General features: G+C 45.2%; 1 protein-coding gene across 1 annotated transcript in view; it reads right to left on the bottom strand.

Annotated features, from left to right (window-relative positions):
* Window positions 1-163: 163 nt before the first annotated feature.
* Window positions 164-21,101, bottom strand: part of tecra (trans-2,3-enoyl-CoA reductase a) — a 42,507-nt gene continuing 21,569 nt past the window's right edge. Inside the window, exons 5-11 of the mRNA XM_084328494.1 lie at window positions 13,110-13,225; window positions 11,793-11,898; window positions 10,695-10,767; window positions 10,546-10,589; window positions 10,369-10,426; window positions 9,426-9,514; window positions 164-1,009 (exon numbers count right to left, since the gene is read on the bottom strand). Coding sequence (XP_084184620.1) covers window positions 836-1,009; window positions 9,426-9,514; window positions 10,369-10,426; window positions 10,546-10,589; window positions 10,695-10,767; window positions 11,793-11,898; window positions 13,110-13,225 — 660 coding nt within the window. The 3' untranslated portion in view covers window positions 164-835. The remainder of the gene's footprint in view (window positions 1,010-9,425; window positions 9,515-10,368; window positions 10,427-10,545; window positions 10,590-10,694; window positions 10,768-11,792; window positions 11,899-13,109; window positions 13,226-21,101) is intronic.

Genomic DNA, 21,101 nt, shown 5'->3' with positions numbered 1-21,101 from the left:
GACGCGGAAATGGGCAAAGACACAGCTCGTCACGCTATTGGGCGCACATGTCACATGACCAGAAACGTCAGTGGCCAATCAGATTAGCAAATCGCCGAACTGCGTTGTAGAAAGCATACAAGCCCCCCTGCCCCCCCGTCCCCCACAGTCTCTCGTTCACCAGTCCATCCATCAAGAGTCGGTGTAACTGAGATGCTGGCTGGTGAGGTCAAGCGGTATCCTGCTTCCCGCGGGGCCGTCTCTCCAGGGAACAGCGCCTCTTGAGACACCAGTCCCGCGCGGAGCGTCCCTCCGGCTGCGTTCACACTGCAGGCCAAGAGTGGGCCAAATCTAAAATTCCTTTGCTCATAATGTGACTCAGATCAGATTTGTGTGTAAACAGTGCAAATCACATGGAATCCGATCCGTTCATACGTGGTCCTAAAATCAGATACAGGTCTTGTTTTCGTTTTTCTTTTTTTTTTGCAACACAACCTCAGTCTGAACAGTCATGTGACTTTTTACAAAATTCTAGATTGACATTTGTCACAATTTCTATATATATATTCTTTTACATCCATCTTCTTTATTGTTCATTTGCGCATGCGGGATCAGTTCAGGAGTGTGTGACCAGTTCACACTGAAATCTGATCAGCCAAAACTAAATAGAATCTGAGCAATAAATCAGAATTCAGCCCTTAGGCTTGCAGTGTAAACATAGCCTTACTGACCTGGCAGTCGGGGGCTGATCACTGACGGGGACAAATGAGTATGTGTGTGTGGCGCGTGTGTCTGTGTGTGTGTGTGTGCACGTGCATGTGTCTGTCTGTGTGTGGCGCGTGTGTGTGTGTGTCTTCTACAGGATGAAGGGCAGTATGGAGCAGCGGAGGGTGGGGTAATCACGGAACTCCTTCACGTAGCTACGGTGTTTCCCTTTGGCCCATATGACCATCTGGATGAAGCCCACGATGGCGAAGACGGCACAAGGAACACACTGGGTCATGATGCTGAAGCCCACCCAGGTCCCCACCTGGTAAACATCACACCACATTAGATCACAATGTATAGTCATCATCATCATGCAGCACAAGTACAGTACAACAAAAAATACTGTACATTTTTTAAATAAAAAAACATAACATCCGGGCATCTTATTTGTCAAACGCTTATCTTCCAACTTTTCAAAATGTTAATGGAGGGTCTTATCTGTTTACTGGGGGCTGACATCTTGATTGGAACGTAAAATTTGTTATTTTCACTCCAAATCGCATTTGATTCATCATGGCAGCGGCCAGTAAACAGAAAGACTCCGTTTACAGTATATATATATATATTTTTTTAAACTTGGACCATTTCAACAACTTCAGGGTGAGTGTTTTAGATTACATTATATTCAAATGTATTGTCATCATTCAGCACAAGTACAGTACATCAAAAAGTGTATCATCCAACCAGAGTGCGAATGTAACAGTAAAGTGCAATAGTAATATACAATATACAGGTGATTAAACTGGGTATTAAATATATAAATGAGTTCTTCTGAGTAATAATGCTAATCAGATGTATGTACAGAGTTGTAGTATTAATATGTACAGTGATACGGGTTTAAAGACACTAAGGTAGTAAGTCGTACTGGCCAGCAGCGTAAGTAGTAAGAGTAGGTAAGAGATATGTACAGATATCGATATAGTATCTACAGATATGTAAAAAGGATTATATGCAGGTATGTACAGGCAGATGTGGATATATATAAGGTAATAATATGTACATACGCATATGATATAACCGATAAGGCATATACATCTTTGTTTACATTGTTTATTTTTCTTATATTCAGAGTTAATTATATTGTTTACACTGTTTATATTTTTCATATTCTTATATTCAGATACAATTTTATTCTACTATTACCCTGCCCATACCTGTACCTCCCCTCCCCTCCTATAATGCCTGACATTTTTTATTTAATGCTCTGCAAGATGCCCTTATAAGCTTGTACTAAATGCAAGCAAAACGAAATGCATGGTGTTCTCTCGGGCCAGACATATTGATCACAACAGTTTGCTTATATTGACTAGGAATGGGTCTGATATAGAAACGGTAACTGAATATAAATATCTTGGAATCTGGCTCGATGATACATTTTTGTTTAAATATCATATAGACTACATTGCCAGTAAATTGAGGCGAATAATTGGTTTCCTGTACAGGAATAGATCTAGTTTCCCAATGATGTGTAGGAAGAGGGTTATTGAAGCAGTCTTTCTATCCATCTTGGATTATGGAGACGTGATTTACAGAAATGCTGCCCCTTCGACTATTAAACCACTAGATTCTGCTTATCATTCTGCTCTTAGATGTATCGCTGATGACAGATATGATACACACCACTGCATCTTATATGAGAAAGTGGGTTGGTCTTCTCTGGCAGATCAACACTGGTATTTATTTATCCTTAAGGCCATTAACGGGAAATTACCTCCTTATCTCACATTACTAATAGTTTGGAACTCTAGACCCTATATAACTCTCTCAAATGATTGGCTTACACTGGAGGTTCCCCATAGTCCAAACTTGAAAAATCTGCCTTTCATTATAGTGCCCTTACTACATGGAACTCTCTTCAGCTCTCGCTGAAGATAAAAAGACCTACAACGCAGGGGAAGTTTAGAGGCTTACTTCCAACAGTCTGTAACTGTTTTTAACTTATACGTATATTAGTGAATTTTACAAGTGATATGGTGTTCTTCCTTTTAATGCACTTCATCTATGTATATGTTTACTATGTAAACAATTTATTTTATTGTATCACTATGTACATACATGTTGTAAAAAATGTATACATTGAATGTCTGTAAGTCTCGACGACATTGAAAATGAGGGTGACCTCAATTGTCCTTTGAGAATAAATAAAGGTTTGAATATCCGAACCCCTCTACATATGTATGTACTAGGGGTGTAACGGTACACAAAACCACGGTACGGAAGTCAAGGTTCGGTACGGGTTTTCGTTACAGTGGGGGAAAGTTTGGCTTTCCATGTTCCACTGCAGGGGTGATGTAGTGTGCAGTAACTAATTGTACTTGTAGGGCTGTCAACGAATATTCTATATTGAAATTAATAATCGACTTGTAAAGAAATTTAAAAAATAATAATAATGATATTAGATTGTGAAAAAAACAGCCCCCGGTGGGCGGTCGTTAGTGGTTAACATACCGTTGTATTAGTTCGGTACACTACACAGCCGTTCGGTACGGTACGGTACACACTGAAATGGTTCGGTTCGGTACGGATACGTGTACCTTTACACATGTACTATACTACACTATATCTGAACCCCTTTACATGTGTATGTACTATACTACACCATATCTGTACACCTCTACATGTGTATACTGTACTATACTACACTATACTGTATCTGCACCTCTCTATACATGTATGTACTATACTACACTATATCTGTACACCTCTACATGTGTATGTACACCACTATATCTGTACCCCTCTACATTATGTATGTACTATACTACACTATATCTGCACCTCTCTATATATGTATGTACTATACCACTACAATGGTAAACTGAAGTTACTGCTGTTCTGTTTGCTTTTGGCAGAGAATGTGGTAACCAGTAGATGGCAGCAATACTGTATCTGAATTTGCAACTGCAAGGGGGAAGTAACCCAGTCCACTGGCCTGCCTTGTGTGACAACATGATGGTGTTATTGCTGCTGAATCACGGTGTTGGGGAGGAGTTACATAGTTACATAGTTAAATGACTAGTGTCACTACACTTTGCAGTAGTCTGGTGGTAGTTTAACTACATTCAAATCTCCATAGCTCTATTCAAATCTCCCTAGTGTCCACCCACACTGGCCTCTCCCTGTCCACCCACGTCCAAGTACTTTTTCAAAGTAGTTTTAGTTTGTACTTTTTCAAAGTAGTTTTAGTTTGACAAACTACATTATTTTGAGAGTAGTTAAGATTTAGTTTAACTAGTTTTCATTGTGGTGATGTAATTTATAGACATGCTGCGGCATCAACCCTTAGCTCCCTGGACTCTGTCTATCACTTTGCCGTCAGATTCATCACTAATGATAGATATGACGCTCATCACTCTGTCCTTTATGAGAAGGTTGGTTGGCCCTCTCTGACGGACAGACACTGGTATCTGTTCCTTTTTATGGTCCTTATTGGTAAGCTACCTCCTTATGCTACATCATTATTGGTAAGATACCTCCTTATACTACATCATTATTGGTAAGCTACCTCCTTATACTACATCATTATTGGTAAGCTACCTCCTTATACTACATCATTATTGGTAAGCTACCTCCTGATACTACATCATTATTGGTAAGCTACCTCCTTATACTACATCATTATTGGTAAGCTACCTCCTTATACTACATCATTATTGGTAAGCTACCTCCTGATACTACATCATTATTGGTAAGCTACCTCCTTATACTACATCATTATTGGTAAGCTACCTCCTTATACTACATCATTATTGGTAAGCTACCTCCTTATACTACATCATTATTGGTAAGCTACCTCCTGATACTACATCATTATTGGTAAGCTACCTCCTTATACTACATCATTATTGGTAAGCTACCTCCTTATACTACATCATTATTGGTAAGCTACCTCCTGATACTACATCATTATTGGTAAGCTACCTCCTTATACTACATCATTATTGGTAAGCTACCTCCTTATACTACATCATTATTGGTAAGCTACCTCCTTATACTACATCATTATTGGTAAGCTACCTCCTTATACTACATCATTATTGGTAAGCTACCTCCTTATACTACATCATTATTGGTAAGCTACCTCCTTATACTACATCATTATTGGTAAGCTACCTCCTTATACTACATCATTATTGGTAAGCTACCTCCTTATACTACATCATTATTGGTAAGCTACCTCCTTATACTACATCATTATTGGTAAGCTACCTCCTTATACTACATCATTATTGGTAAGCTACCTCCTTATACTACATCATTATTGGTAAGCTACCTCCTTATACTACATCATTATTGGTAAGCTATACCTCCTTACTACATCATTAGTAAAGCTACCTCCTGATACTACATCATTATTGGTAAGCTACCTCCTTATACTACATCATTAGTAAAGCTACCTCCTGATACTACATCATTATTGGTAAGCTACCTCCTTATACTACATCATTATTGGTAAGATACCTCCTTATACTACATCATTATTGGTAAACTACCTCCTGATGCTACATCATTATTGGTAAGCTACCTCCTTATACTACATCATTATTGGTAAGCTACCTCCTTATACTACATCATTATTGGTAAGCTACCTCCTTATACTACATCATTATTGGTAAGCTACCTCCTTATACTACAACATCATTATTGGTAAGCTACCTCCTTATACTACATCATTATTGGTAAGATACCTCCTTATACTACATCATTATTGGTAAGATACCTCCTTATACTACATCATTATTGGTAAGCTACCTCCTGATACTACATCATTATTGGTAAGCTACCTCCTTATACTACATAATTATTGTTAAGCTACCTCCTTATACTACATCATTATTGGTAAGCTACCTCCTTATACTACATCATTATTGGTAAGCTACCTCCTTATTGTGAGGTTTTGTCCGCTGCTCACCAACTTTCTCTGTTTTCTTTAAGCCTACTGTTAGAAATTCCCTTCTCACTCACTCTCTCTAGCCCCCACCCTCTCGTTCTTTACTCTCGTTTACTCTCAGTGGCCACACCTGGACTATTATCAATTACCTCTCGCACCTGTGGTGGCAGGCTAATTAGTTCCCCTGTGGGCTTTAAATACCAGGGCTCTTCCCCTCGTTTCGGCGTGGGGTCGTGTTGTATTCATGCTGAGTCATATTCTCTAACATCTAGACTCTTTCGGGAGATCCTCTGGTCTACCAATGCTGTATATGGATTTCTCCAGCCTTGAGATGTTTTGCTCCAGCCTTCGTCTGCTGTCGCCGTAGCCTGTGGAGGAGACTGTTCTGCGCTCCCTGTACTTCCACGGGAGGCACCCCAGCGCTCCACTGCAGACCCCAGCGCAGCTGTTCGTCCTGACGCACATCTAGACCAACGCGCATCTCCCGGACCCTCGGGCTTGGCACGCTCTCCAGTCACCAGCGCGCAGCGCGCATCTGCAAGGGCTTGGCACGCTCTCCAGTCACCAGCGCGCAACGCGCATCTTCAAGGGCTTGGCACGCTCTCCAGTCTCCAGCGCGCAACGCGCATCTTCCAAGGATCCTCGTGCTTGGCACGCTCTCCAGTCACCAGCGCGCAACGCGCATCTGCAAGGGCTTGGCACGCTCTCCAGTCACCAGCGCGCAACGCGCATCTTCAAGGGCTTGGCACGCTCTCCAGTCTCCAGCGCGCAACGCGCATCTTCCAAGGATCCTCGTGCTTGGCACACTCCTCCTCGCAGACGCACCCCGAGGCGTCTCTCGGTTCCGACGTGCACACCAAGGTGTGGCGCGCCACTCTGTTCCTCGGCTCCGACAGCGGCTACCCGGTGGACGACACCCTCGCCACCGCCGCTGTTCCAGCACCCTGTTCCTCGGCTCCGACAGCGGCTACCCGGTGGACGACACCCTCGCCACCGCCGCTGTTCCAGCACTCTGTTCCTCGGCTCCGACAGCGGCTACCCGGTGGACGACACCCTCGCCACCGCCGCTGTTCCAGCACCCTGTTCCTCGGCTCCGACAGCGGCTACCCGGTGGACGACACCCTCGCCACCGCCGCTGTTCCAGCACTCTGTTCCTCGGCTCGGACAGCCAGCTACCCGGTGGCGACACCCTCGCCGCCGCTGCTGTTCCTGCACCATTACGCATACGCCTGGGTGAGTTTTGATTGTGATGTCACTCACCCAGCGTAATGCCTCTTGCCCCCGTCCCGCTGCGTTTCCTGTACCATTACGCATACGCCTGGGTGAGTTTTGATTGTGATGTCACTCACCCAGCGTAATGCCTCTTGCCCCCGTCCCGCTGCGTTTCCTGTACCATTACGCATACGCCTGGGTGAGTTTTGATTGTGATGTCACTCACCCAGCGTAATGCCTCTTGCCCCCGTCCCGCTGCTGTTCCTGCACCATTACGCATACGCCTGGGTGAGTTTTGATTGTGATGTCACTCACCCAGCGTAATGCCTCTTGCCCCCGTCCCGCTGCGTTCCTGTACCATTCCGCATACGCTTGGGTGAGTTTTGATTGTGATGTCACTCACCCAGCGTAATGCCTCCTTTTCTTGTTCTCACTTAGTTAGTAGTTTGGACATTTCATCTCCCACTCTGTTTTTGTTCTCACTTAGTTAGTAGTTTGGACATTTCATCTCCCACTCTGTTTTTGTTCTCACTTAGATAGTATTTTTGGACATTACATCTCCCCCTGTGTGTTTGTCACACGAAGATATTATTACTTTGTTACTTTGTTTATTTGGACTGTTCTGCATCTGCTCTGTTTGTTCCCTTTTGAATATTAACCCTCTCCTCTGTTCTGCAGAGCGGCCCAGATGTTTTCCCACCAGTCCCCAGTTCCTCCCTGTCCCCAGCCCGCCTCCGCGGGCCTCAGTCCCCTCTGTCCCTAGTTCTCCCCTTCTAGTTCCACCTAGTTCCTGGTCCCAAGTTCTCCCCTTCTAGTTCCACCTAGTTCCTTGTCCCTAGTTCTCCTAGTCCCCAGTTCTCCTGTTCCCTAGCTCTCCTTGTCCCGACATCTCCTAGTCTCTAGTTCCTCTGTTTCCTTAACCTTCCCCTAGCGTTCCTTTAATGTTTCCCCTAGCGTTCATTAACCTTCCCTTAGTGTACCCTTTTCCTGCCCGCCTCTTAAAGGCACCTAGTTTTTCCCCTCTTGTTATATTCCTGTATTTGTGTTCTCCCTTAAAGGGACAGTGCCCTTTTTTCCCTGTCTCTCAATAAATATCTGTTTCTTGGCAAACCATCATACCTGTCTTGTGTTGTGCGATTGGGGTCGGTTACAAACCATAACACTTATACTACATCATTATTGGTAAGCTACCTCCTTATACTACATCATTATTGGAATGGAGTGTTGGAACCTATAGAACCCGTTCTAGTGACTGGCTGGTCGTTAAGGTCCTCTTGAGTTTGCTCTGAACAGGTTAAATCTGCATTTTGCTATGATGCCCCTCTAGCTCATGGAATGAACTCCAACAGTCCTTAAAGCTTGAGATTCTCCCCTCTCTCTGTTGCAGAGTTTAAAACCTTGATCTCCAACCTTTGTTAATCAAGTTGTACGTGTTTGAGTGTTTATATGCCGTGTGATTTGATATGCTTTTTTTTGTTGTTGCTCATTTCTGTATGTACACTCGACGTGACTGTGAATGAGGGAAACCTCAGTTGCCTTTCGAGTTTAAATAAAGGTTTGAAATTCAACGAAATTGTGAAGTAGCTAGTAGTTTGGTAAACTACAGTTTTAGAGCTGTTGACTTGTTATAATCCCTTCTTATTAGGGTGTCCACTACAACGGACCGTTGCTACTGTGTCATTTGAAGGGTGTAGATAGTGCTGCGGAGAGGAGGGTGGGTCCAGGGCACCGCGGAGCCTTCTGGACGTCGTGTTGTGAACTTAACTCAATGAAACATCTGTGATGGGAGGTGCCATCTTGATAACCCCAGTGCCACTCTCTGCACTGTCCCACCCATACCGGTTACACCATTATGAATTGAAAATGGGGGACCCTGATGTAAACAAGACGAAAGTCTTTCTCTGGTCTGCATCCCCTTAACAATTGTGTGTATTGAGTTGTACTGTACTGTACCCATTCTGCAATCTGTTAATAAAAGTTTTCAATCAATTAAATCAATCAGATTCCTTTATGTACCCATACCATGTAAATAACGTTCATATGTACCCATACCATGTACATTTAACTAATAGGAATGTCTGACCACTAAGTGTGTCTGACTCTTAACCAGCAAAACCTGAACGGACTACAATGTCGTATAACGTATATCATGCCAGTTAGGGTACCTTGTGTATACTGTTTACTTTTACTCTTTCTCATAGTATATGATTCAAATGATTTATTGCCTATATATTTATTGTAACATAATATAACCGATATCTTCTGCACCTTTGTTTACACTGTTTTTTTCTTCTCATATTTCTATATTCATAGTTAATTATATTGTTTACACTGTTTATTCTTTCTCATTTTTATATTCATATTTAATTTTATTTCCTATATTCATCTTTTAAAACCTTGATCTCCAACAATCAAGTTGTACTGTACATGTTTTAGTTGATTTGTTATCTTTGCTTTTTGCCTCGTCTTGTTGACTGTAAATGAGGGACAACTCAGTTGCCTTTTGAGTTTAAATAAAGGTTTGAAATTAAATTAAATTAAATGTATGCACGAGAGGATTACGTTGTACACTCACCTCGTATGTGTAGTTTGGACAAGAGACCAAGGCGAAGATCCATGTGAAGGGGTTCTTTGTAGGATACGGGATCCTCTTGACCTTTGAACCTGAGATGATTGAACAACACAATTTAAAAAATGTCACTTCCTTTAATATGTGGCTTGCCGCTCCATGCATCTGCTGACGAGCTACTGAAACAAGTTAAAGGTGCTGTAAGTGGTATTTTCCTTGTTAAAACAAGAGGTCTACATGTTAAAATAATAGCTCTACATTCCGACGGCCATCACTGATATAGAGTGTCTGGTCAGTAACATGGGCCTCCCAGCTAGTAAACAGAAAATACATTTCCTGGTATCCCGTTCCCACTTGGGTCTATCTAGAGTTCTCTCTCCTGAGTCCTGATTGAATAAAGTGTGAACGAGATACCAGAACATTTATTTTGTGTGTTTGCTGGAGAGACTGGGAGACCCATGTTACTGACCAAAGACTCTATATCAGTGATGGCTGTTGGAATGTAGAGCTACTTACTGTAACAAAAATAAATACCACTTACAGCACCTTTTATATTCTGAGTGCTATAAGGCCTTCTCTGTGGTGGCAGAGATGGATAAGATAAGATAAGATATTCCTTTATTGATCCCCTTGGGGAAATCCAGGCATCATATCAGCATGGGGGAGGGGAGAGGGTAGTTACAGGTACATGTGTGATAGTAGAGTGGAGAAGTAAGAATAAAAAAAAAATAGGCAGTGTAAACAATATAACAATATGATTAACTCTGAGTATGTGCATATGGACAAGTAGGCAGTGTAAATAGGTCAAGGTGCAGATGAGGGTAATGTATATGTGCCTTACAATAAATATAGTTACAATATATATATAATCTAATAATTAATATATATATATATATATATATATAATCTAGATATAGGCTATGATTGAGTATAAGAGGAGAGTTTATACCTGGGGGTTTGAGGTTGCGCAGAGCAACATGGATGGAGAGGCTCCCCAGCTGACAGATCTGTGGGGGTACAGACATACATTACAGTACGTACAGTAACAACAGGCTATACGTTGCCAGGTTCAACACCATCAGAATTATCCCCCTCGAGCGGAAAAGGAAACTCGTCCGAGACTCACCAGGAAAATGTAAAGTGCCGGATTAATCTGCTGCTCGCCGAAATCTGTGGGTACGAATCACAATGACACGGATGAAGAGGAGAACCGAAAAGCAAAACGAGAGATGAAGATGAGCTGAGCTGAACGGTGTCAGATTGCTCGGCACTCACATGGCGGCGTGTAGAGGGGATGGTTGATGTAGTAGGCCATCCACGCCGCAGAGCACCAGTAATAGGCACAGTTCTGGAATAGACGGGCGGGGAGGGGGAGGAGGAGGAGGAGGGCGGGGGAACTATAATAAGTTAAACATTCTCCAGATTGAATTCCATTATTGATTTCGGTCTGAAAGAATTCCAAGAAATGTGCTGCAGAGGGTGACGAGAACACGGTTACTGTTCCTGGCTGCGGTGCCAATGCTACCCGCAACCCCAATTTGGGTCGCGACCCACAGTTTGAGAACCACTGGCCTAGGGCCACGAAAGGGGGGGGGGGGGGGGGGCACTCATAGTAAAATATATATATATATATTATTATTATAATTTTTCTTTTATATAATACTACGACTGCCCCCCCCCTTTCGTGGCCCTAGGCCAGTGGTTCTCAAACACTGACCGGTGAAATGAGGTGTCTGTAGTGATTTGATGATTGAATGTAGTTTGGTGAATCAATTTCAGTTTCAGTTTCTCTCAGACGTTGAGCAACGTGGCGATTATTATATTTTACTACGAGGGGGGCGGGGGGGCCTCTCCAGGATCTCGCCTAGGGCCCAACAGACCCACGGGCCGGCCCTGCCCTATACCTACTCTTACTACACAGTAAATTCTACTCAAACTGAGTACATTTGAGTCAAACTGAGTAAAATTTGACAAGTTTTACTCAGTTTGAGTAAAATGTACTCAGTTTGAGTAAGATTTTCTCTGCGAAATGTACTGTGTAGTTAGTTACGCTGCTGGCCAGTACGACTTACTACCATAGTGTCTTTATACCTGTATCACTGTACATATTAATACTACAACTCTGTACATACATCTGATTAGCACTATTACTCAGTAGTACTAATTTATATGTTATACCCAGTTTAATCACCTGTACATTGTATATTACTATTGCACTTTAGTGTTACATTTGCACTCTGGTTGGATGCCAAACTTATTTTCGTTGTACTGTACTTGTGCTGTATGACAACAATACATTTGAATCTAATCTAATCTAATCTAATCTAATCTAATCAAATCAACCATCAAGGCACGTGATGTCCGTTTGTTCACCTTGAAGATGTTTCTCAGTGGCATGGTCCCGTGGGAGATGCGGTGGACAAACATTGTCTCCAGGATCCTCTTGACGTAGTGGAAGGAGTGACACATGCAGGCCAGGCTGCGACAGAGGAGGAAAGAGATTTAATCATCTGCACATATTTAGATTTGATTAATGAACACGTCACCGGCATGGCAGCGTATTGTGGTCACTGGGTTAATATGTAAGGGATAATGTATAGCTACGAGGTCATTGTCGCAAAATAATTGACCGACACGGAGTTTGAAGTTGTGAAGTGAAGGTCAATTAGTGAAGGTCAATTATTTTGCGACAATGACCGAGTATAGCTATACATTATCCCGCTTATTACATGGCTAACTTACTAACAATATATCTAATTAATTTTACACCATCGACAAGACGAGATCAAATGCAGACGCAGTTCTGTTCTGTCGCTCCGCTGTCATCGCCGGCAGCCGGCAGGTGTGTCTGATTGCACTGATGCAGTGTGTGTCAGTGGGCTTGATTGCTCCAGCTGCAAACAGCGGTCATTATTGCTCGGCAGAGGTCCGTTATCGAGTAATAACAGACCCCTGCAGAGCGCTATTGACCAATCACAATCAAGCATTTCGGCGAATGTTAAAACGCCATGTAATATAGTCAATTATGCTCTGATTCAGAGTGCAATCTGCTTCACTGCTGTCGGTGCGCGATGATGATGATGATGATGATGATGATGATGATGAGGATGAGGATGATGATGATGATGATGTTGATGATGATGATGATGATGATGATGATGATGATGATGATGATGATGATGGGGACATAAGGCCCGGCATGTGTGATACAGACTGCAGGCAAAAGTGGCCCAAATCTTCCTTTTTTTTTTTTTTCTCATATGTGACTCAGATCTGGGGGTTTTCCATAACAGTGTGAACAGCACCCTTCACATGGAATCTGATCTTTTCAATTCTGATTTGGGCAACTTTCAGTTGTCCTAAATCAGACACAGGTTTAATTAGCTGGTCTTCTCCACTGCACATCAATTTATAAATTAAACCCCTAAACTGTGACTTCAGTGTCCTCCATGTTTACGCCCATCATCGGTATTGTTTATTTGAGCATGCGGGGGGGTCAGTTCAGGAGCGCGTGACCAGTTCACACTGGAATCTGATATATTGGCCGACATTAAAATAAGGTGAACACAGCCAAACCAAAAAAAACCTGATCTGAGCAATAAATCAGAATTGAGCACTAAAATCCTGCTAAAGCTAAATGATGTCGTCAAAGTGACACAGATTTCCATGCAGATCCAGGAGAACACTCACTGCACCGCCCACTGCGTGCTGCTGGTGAAGTCATATTTTGTGGCGTAGATGAGCGGCAAGCGCAGGTAGAACATCAGGTAGATGAGCAGGGGGCCGGCGCACTCCGTCAGGAACACCTGCATGGAGCCGGGAGGAAGAGAGACATATAGATGAGCAGGGGCCCAGCCAGGAGGAAGAGAGACATATAGATGAGCAGGGGCCCAGCGCACTCCGTCAGGAACACCTGCATGGAGCCAGGAGGAAGAGAGACATATAGATGAGCAGGGGCCCAGCGCACTCCGTCAGGAACACCTGCATGGAGCCAGGAGGAAGAGAGACATATAGATGAGCAGGGGCCCAGCGCACTCCGTCAGGAACACCTGCATGGAGCCAGGAGGATGAGAGACATATAGATGAGCAGGGGCCCAGCGCACTCCGTCAGGAACACCTGCATGGAGCCAGGAGGAAGAGAGACATATAGATGAGCAGGGGGCCGGCGCACTCCGTCAGGAACACCTGCATGGAGCCAGGAGGAAGAGAGACATATAGATGAGCAGGGGGCCAGCGCACTCCGTCAGGAACACCTGCATGGAGCCAGGAGGAAGAGAGACATATAGATGAGCAGGGGGCCGGCGCACTCCGTCAGGAACACCTGCATGGAGCCAGGAGGAAGAGAGACATATATTCATGGCTGACCCCTATGTCGATTAGTCGACTAATCGGTCGAAAGGCGCCGTAGTCGACTAACCAACCTCTTAGTCGAATAGTAAAAAAAAAATATATATATATATATATAATATTATTATTATAATTTTTTGTATCATTCTTTCCAAAAGAAAAGAGGCCTAGAAGCGTGGCTAACGCTAATGGCACGCATACCAGAGGCTAACTGCCTATGAAAACAGGCACAGAGGCACTGAAAGAGGATTTCCCCCATCTAATGAACACACTAGACTATAATATCAAGATGTATCCATCAATGGACCAATTGCATGCTTTTGCAGAGCACAAGAAGCCTTCAGTCGACTCCTTCAGACATTAAGCACCCCCCACAGCCCAAATGGAATGATACAAAATATGTAAAAAAAAAATTTAAATAAATTAAAATTACAAATATTATACTTTTTTTTTTATTTTTTTTTTTTGACCAATAGTCGACTAATGGCAAATTTTGGCCAATTATAGTCGACCATCCAAATCCTTAGTCGGGGACAGCCCTAATTCATTGATTTAAGTTCAAGTTCATGTTCATGTTTCAAGTTTTGTTGTATTTGTCACATATAAAGTACATGTATACATTACAGTGAAATGCTTGGTTCTGTATGAGCCCCCTGAGATTGTGCTTCATACAGTAAAAAGTAAAATAATAACAACCAAACACTATACAAGATATACAATATACAAACTAAAGTACAACCTAAAGTACAAAATGCAAACAATGATGTACGCAATGCAAACTTTAAATGCAAAAACGAGGTAGGGATGTAGTGCAAATCTTTTAGTGATAAAAGATAAATAAATAAAATATGATGTAGTGTTAAAGTGTTTAAAGTGTCTAAAGTGAATGTTAAGGGTGAGTTTAAAGTGAGTGTGTGCATGTGGATGTGGGTGCAATGAATTCAACCTTTATTTAAACCTTTATTTATTTGAATGATCGGAAATATCGTGGTCATCCCTGTACCTCGAACTTGTGCCATGCAGAGGGCAGTTTCTTATATGTGAGGTTTCGCCTGTTCCCTGGACCTTTAATTCCCTGTCTCCTCACCTCACCAGCCCCCACCTTTGGACTTTCCCTGTCTACTCTCCTCAACAGCCCCCACCCTTGCGATGTTTTACTCTCCTCTGCTCTTCAACAGCCCCCACCCTTGGACTACCTTTCACAGCTGTCATTAGTTTATGATTAGCGCCCCAGAGGGCTTTAAATACCTGGACCTCCCCTCCAGTCCTGGTCGGGTCGTTCTGTATGCTGGTTCGGTGTTCTGGACTCTGTATCTTTATCTGTGTTCAGTGTTCATGGAGTCCTGGACGTTACCATCACCTGCCGCGTCTCCGGCGTGAGACGACGTGCCAGCCATCACCACCTGTCGCCGTTTGCCTGGAGTGGGACACCGTCTGCGCTCTCTAATCCTCTACGGGAGGTTTTCCAGTGTTCCCACTCCAGACGTCAAGCCGGCGCGCATCGCTTCCTATTCCACGGGAGGATGCGTCTCTTCGCCCCGGTCCCCTGGGACCCCGGTGTTCCGCGCTGCCCGTCTGCAGCATCCGAGGGGGGATCTCCGTGCCAGGCCGGGAGTGGTGTTCCCACTCCAGACGTCAAGCCGGCGCGTTCCCACTCCAGACGTCAAGCCGGCGCGCTCCCACTCCAGACGTCAAGCCGGCGCGCTCCCACTCCGGACGTCAAGCCGGCGCGCATCGCTTCCTAGTTCCACGGGAGGGTGCGTCTCTTCGCCCCGGTCCTCTGCGACCCCGGTGTTCTGCGCTGCCCGTCTGCAGCATTCCGAGGAGGATCCCCGTGCCAGGCTTCCGCCGTCGGAACCCTTCCATCCCTGTAAGCAGCTCTGGCCCTCGCCCTGTCCAAGGCCTTAACCCTGTTTCTCTGTCCCTGTCTCCAGCCCGCCTCCCCGGGCCTCTGTCCCTGTTCCCCCTCTCCAGTGCCCCTGGTCCTGCCCTGTCATTTTGCCCTGGCCCTGTCCCTTAGCCTTAGCCTGTTCGCCTCTTAAAGGCACAGTGCCACATTTTTCCCTATTTCCTTGTTTCCAGTGTTTTTGTGTTCTCCCTTAAAAGGGACAGTGCCGCTTTTTGTTTTGTATTGAATAAATGCCCTGTTTTGGCTTACTCTCATACCTGTCTTGTGTTGTGCGATTGGGGTCGGTTACAAACCATAACATTATAGATGGTAAATGGACTGCATTTATATAACAGCTTTTATCCAAAGCACTTTGCAATTTATACGTCACATTCACCCGCTCACTCACACATTCACACACCGGTGGCGGAGGCGCGACCATTCAAGGTGCCTGTTAAAAAGTGCATCCAACAAAAGGTGCTTTAAAAAACAGCTGAAGAGATGGATCATTTGGGAATAGCCTGGCTTGTGTCTTGTTTTACGGTCTTTGTCTGTATTATAGTGTCCATTATTAAATTTGTCTATATTTTTTATTAGATTATTGAGTTTTGATTTGAAGTTGTTTGTTATTCTCTTCTTATTTTCTATTGTTTGATTCTTGAATTTCCTTTTCTTTTCTTAAAAAAAGAATTGAATTCTTATTTCAATGTGTCAACTATTTGTGTGTGTGTGTTTACTTGTATTTTCTATACTACAGGGAACACTGACCTGTTTACACACTCACGCAAAGGGTATCAAAAACATTATGGGGTTAGGTTATGGTTATGGCTAGGGTTATGGTTATGGTTGTTTAGGGTTAGGTTATGGTTAGGGATAAGGTTAGGGTTAGTTACAGAATGCATGTAAGTCTATGTATTGTCCCCATATTTCACATAAACAAACGCGTGTGTGTGTGTGTGTATTTCTTAGTCCATTATTCTCTCTCTCTTTGTGTTTGACTCTTAATTTGGGATTTTTAAAGTGTTTGTTACTTCATTTCTTTCTCATCTTTTGTTAAATCTTTACAAATATGTATGTATGTTTTTGTTTTGTTCTATGTGGACCCCAGGAAGAATAGCAGTTGCCTAGGCGACAGCTAATGGGGAACAAACAATAAAACAATACAATTGAGGCTGGCTCTCTGTTTCTCAAGATTACATTAGGCAGCACTAAATAAATAAAAACAATCAAATACAAGAACACACTAACTGTTACAAAGGATCAGATTAAACCGAATATATATATTTATTGATTGATATATATTGCATAGTATTTGTATATCGTTTGATATCCCTTGTATATTCCTTGTACATATACACGGAATGTCCCTTTAGCCTAGTACAGACCATAATATTTCATTCTCCTATTGGACAGCGGTCCACAGGCGCCTGGGCCGTGCCTCCAGAGTCAGGTTCAAAGCCACCGTCAAGACATGTCTGTACATGCCCAGCCTTGCCCAGGGATACGAGACAGAAATGAGGTTGGCACTAGATTGTTCGCCGTGCATATAAATATGGCGCAGGTGAATACAGAAGTAGAGTTACCCAATAAGTTGAAGCCTCACCCACGATACAACGTGCGGTGAAGTATGGCCTGTTTGGCCCCAAATAGAGCATTGAGACCGCGTGCGAATTAATAACTGAATTGTCAGAGTTTGGCGCTATACCGTCGAGGGGCGACATATTTCTATTAAGTCAGTAATAGTCTATTTGTGTATAGTGTATCGTGCGGCTAAAGTTCTACAGTGACCAGCATCACCAACGCTTCCTCGTACCAGCTAGAGTGCTTAGCCAGGCTGGGCTGCTTTCATGGCGCTTTCACCCGAGGAGACCTAGACGAGAACCGTGTGGACATGTACACTGGATTAATCTACCCGACGACTACATAGCCCTTTGCGGCTGGATTATATTTGTTTTGGTCCTGTGATTTATGGAGCGGAGAATCGCCGACGCCTACACGTGTGGGATTTACCCTGTGAGGAGCCAAGTCGAGTCAGAGAGCCTGAGGCCGGCTAGCTTTCTTCACTGTGGAGCTACAGTCTACGGAGAACAGCTGTATTCGTCTGTGGATCAAGAGACTATTGCACCGTCTCCTGTACTTGGAGTCTCCTTAGTCATCGTTGACCAGACTCTCTACTACCGACAGATCCTCTACCCCTGCTGGCTTACAACCGGGGGGACCCTTCCAGTATCTCCCGCTATATATTACTAGTGTACCATAGATATAATTCCCTAAGATTCAGGTTGTATAATTACCTCCTGCGTAACCAGAGAATGGACATTCATTATTGATTTGCCTACGCACATTCCTTTGCCTTATAAGCGCATCCAAGGTAAAATAGAGAAGTATATTATGTACCTTTTGCTGCAATAAATACTTGATTACACCTTTGTGTGGAACCGATTCATTGTGGGAAGTGTTCATCATATTTATATATCATGTACTGTATGGCCAGTAATTAAAGTACATAAAGCGGTAGTGGTTTAATGATACCATACTTATCAATACAGTCAGGGAATTGTACCCCTCAGTTACAATTGGTCCTTCGAGCCGGATGGTAACTAGTGTAATATTAATATAGTGGTATTAATATTGACATGGCCTATGATGAACACTCCACAAAACGGTTCTCCTAAAATAGATCGCCCGCAGCGTAGACGGCAGACACCTCAGTACTTAGAGGATTACGTTGCCAATATACTACCTAGCTTTCTACAGACGGTAAACGCGGAAAAAGTAGATAGTAAAATTATGTCCGACCCTATCGACCAGGCTACCCCGCCAATAGAGGCCCTAGTGGGTTCTAACGTAACTGACCAAGCTCACGGTAGGGACCAGGAGGGACCCGACATGACTTTACCCCCCGCCAAGACCGAAGAAGTAGTCCCCGGAGAGCTCCAGGATAAAGACAGCTCTCCAGGGATGGAACTCTACCCGCTACAAGAAGAGGAGAGCAACCCGGAGATGGATCTCCAGGACTCGCCACAGGAGAACAGATCTCCAACGAGTACTGCCAGGAGCGGATCACCTCAACCAGCGTCTTCCCCCAGCGAGGCGGACAAGATGCTGGCACAGGCATTCCTCGCCAGCCTAGCAGCCTCAACAGAGCGCGATCGACTCCAAGCACAGACGCTTAGTGAGCGCGAACATTCTTCCATGGAAAGAGAACGCCTTCAGGCGCAGCAACGGAGCGACGAAGATCGTATACGTCTAGAGATTAGACGCCTTCAGACGGAAGAGAATATGGTAAGGGACCGGGCCGAAGCCCAGCGCGCCGCCGCCGAAGCCCAGCGCGCCGCTGCCGGTGCCCAAAGAGAAGCAGAGCGCGACCTCGCTCTCACCAAGCGCGAAGCCGAGCGCGACCGATTACAAGCGCAGATAATGGAGCAGCTGATCACCAGGGCAACACCCCCTCCCTCCGCACGGGGTTCCAGGGCCTCGTCAAGACAAGGGTCAAGGGCACCCTCCCCTACCCGATCAAGCGACCCTGAGCCCGACCACCAGAGAGAGCCTATATCCCCCTTCGAACCCCTTCCCCGACCGGTCCAAGTGAGACCCAGCTACAAGGAAGAAACGGTCTACACCGCGGAGAGGCTAAATAGACGACTACAGGATCTAGAGGACCTGCCAGAGGAAGAAGAAGAGGGAGAGGAGGAGAGTCAAGCCCGACAGCAGCACAGTACTCCACAGGACCAGGAGGTCCAGTACAGCCCAGGCTCTACCCCCGCGGCTCTGCGCTACAGACCCCCGACTCAATTCACGGGTGAGCTTGACGCACGACCAGCCCCGAGGAACAGCACCTGGATACGCGGGCCATGGTACCCAGCAGGTACCAGCCCACCAAGAGGCGTAAGAGGAGACTCGCCTAGGAGGCCTCTCTTCCAACGCTCACCGATGTGCCAGCCATCCATGGCATCATACATTGGCACACCGACGTTTCCGGACTTCACCCACGAGAACAGAGCACAGTACACGGAGCTACGAATGTGCTTAGAGACAATGATGTCCGATGTAGCTGATGAACCGTACAAGTATGCTATCCTACTGAAGCACCTCAAGGTGCCCCGAGCGCACAATATAGCGCTGGCCTATGCCACCTCTACTACCCCATACACAGCGGCTCTAGCAGCACTCGACCAAAGATATGGACGCATATGGGACTACGTAATACAAGAGATAAGGCATATTGACCGCCTACCCACAGCCACAGACAATCGCTCACTAGATGACCTGTCTATCAAGGTGCAGTCCCTGGTAGGGATGCTGGGGGCGCAAAGAGAAAGGGGTATGCACGAACTGTACGCAAACTCTAATGTCGAGAGGATTTTAGAGAAGCTTCCGCCCGCCCGACAAGAGTGCTTCAGGCGGCAAAGAGACCACCGTGATCCTAATGGTCCCGAGCCATCCCTCCTAGACCTAGCCGACTTCCTGGCGAGAGAAGTCAACAGCCTACGGTTGGATACGTTCATGCGGAGCACCCCAAGCTCCAGAGAGGGACCTAGGAGAGCAAACGATGGCCGAAGATTGGTGACCATCATGCACCAATCAGAATCAGTACCGAGCAGCAAGAACCACAGTACCCCCTCGATGAAAGAGAAGTGGAAGATGGTGTGCCCGTACTGCGAAAAGGAACACTGGTTGTCACAATGTGACACGTTCAAGAAGATGACCGCCGACGAGGTGAGTCAATGGATAAAGTCCAACCGACGCTGTTACCGATGTGCGCGCAGTCACATGGCAGCCGATTGCCGCTTAAAGAAGAGGTGTAGTCGGTGTGACGGAGCCCACCTAGATGTCCTACACGACAGTAACAGAAGAAAGCCTGCACCCTCAAGCAGCACAAAGGCAAGTGTTATGTACATTGACCCCGCCAGCAGCGGGGGCGCCCGGGTGCTCTTAAAGGTGGTCCGCGTAACACTGAGTTACCAAGATAAGGTCATGGACACTTACGCCGTCCTTGACGACGGGTCAGAGAAGACCCTTCTCCTCGCGTCCGCTGCGGCCCAGCTGGGGCTGCGGGGGAGCGAAAACCAGATGACGATTCGGACAATAAGAAGAGATCTAAAGACGATAAAGGGCGAGAATGTCTCCTTCACTATCGCAGCAAGCGGGCAGCCAGAGAGACGGTATAGGATTACTAACGCTTTCACCAGCCAAGAAATAGGCCTGTCGCAGTACACCTACCCCATCGCCAAGCTGATGGATAAATATGTGCACCTGCGTCAACTACCTATACCGCTCATAGACGGTGCCACCCCGACCCTGCTGATAGGCTCCGACCATGCAGACCTCATCGTCCCGATAGACCGGGTCCACACAGGGCCCAGAGGCTGTCCTGCAGCAGTCGAGACCCGCCTAGGATGGACATTACAAGGCCCCCTCGCTAAGTCTCTTAACCGAACAGCAGC

The sequence above is a fragment of the Notolepis coatsorum genome (assembly GCF_963971535.1).
Source record: "Notolepis coatsorum genome assembly, chromosome: 14".
Taxonomy (NCBI): Eukaryota; Metazoa; Chordata; class Actinopteri; order Aulopiformes; family Paralepididae; genus Notolepis; species Notolepis coatsorum.
Note: the sequence above shows the minus strand (reverse complement) of the source record. Positions and strands in the feature narration are given on the sequence as shown.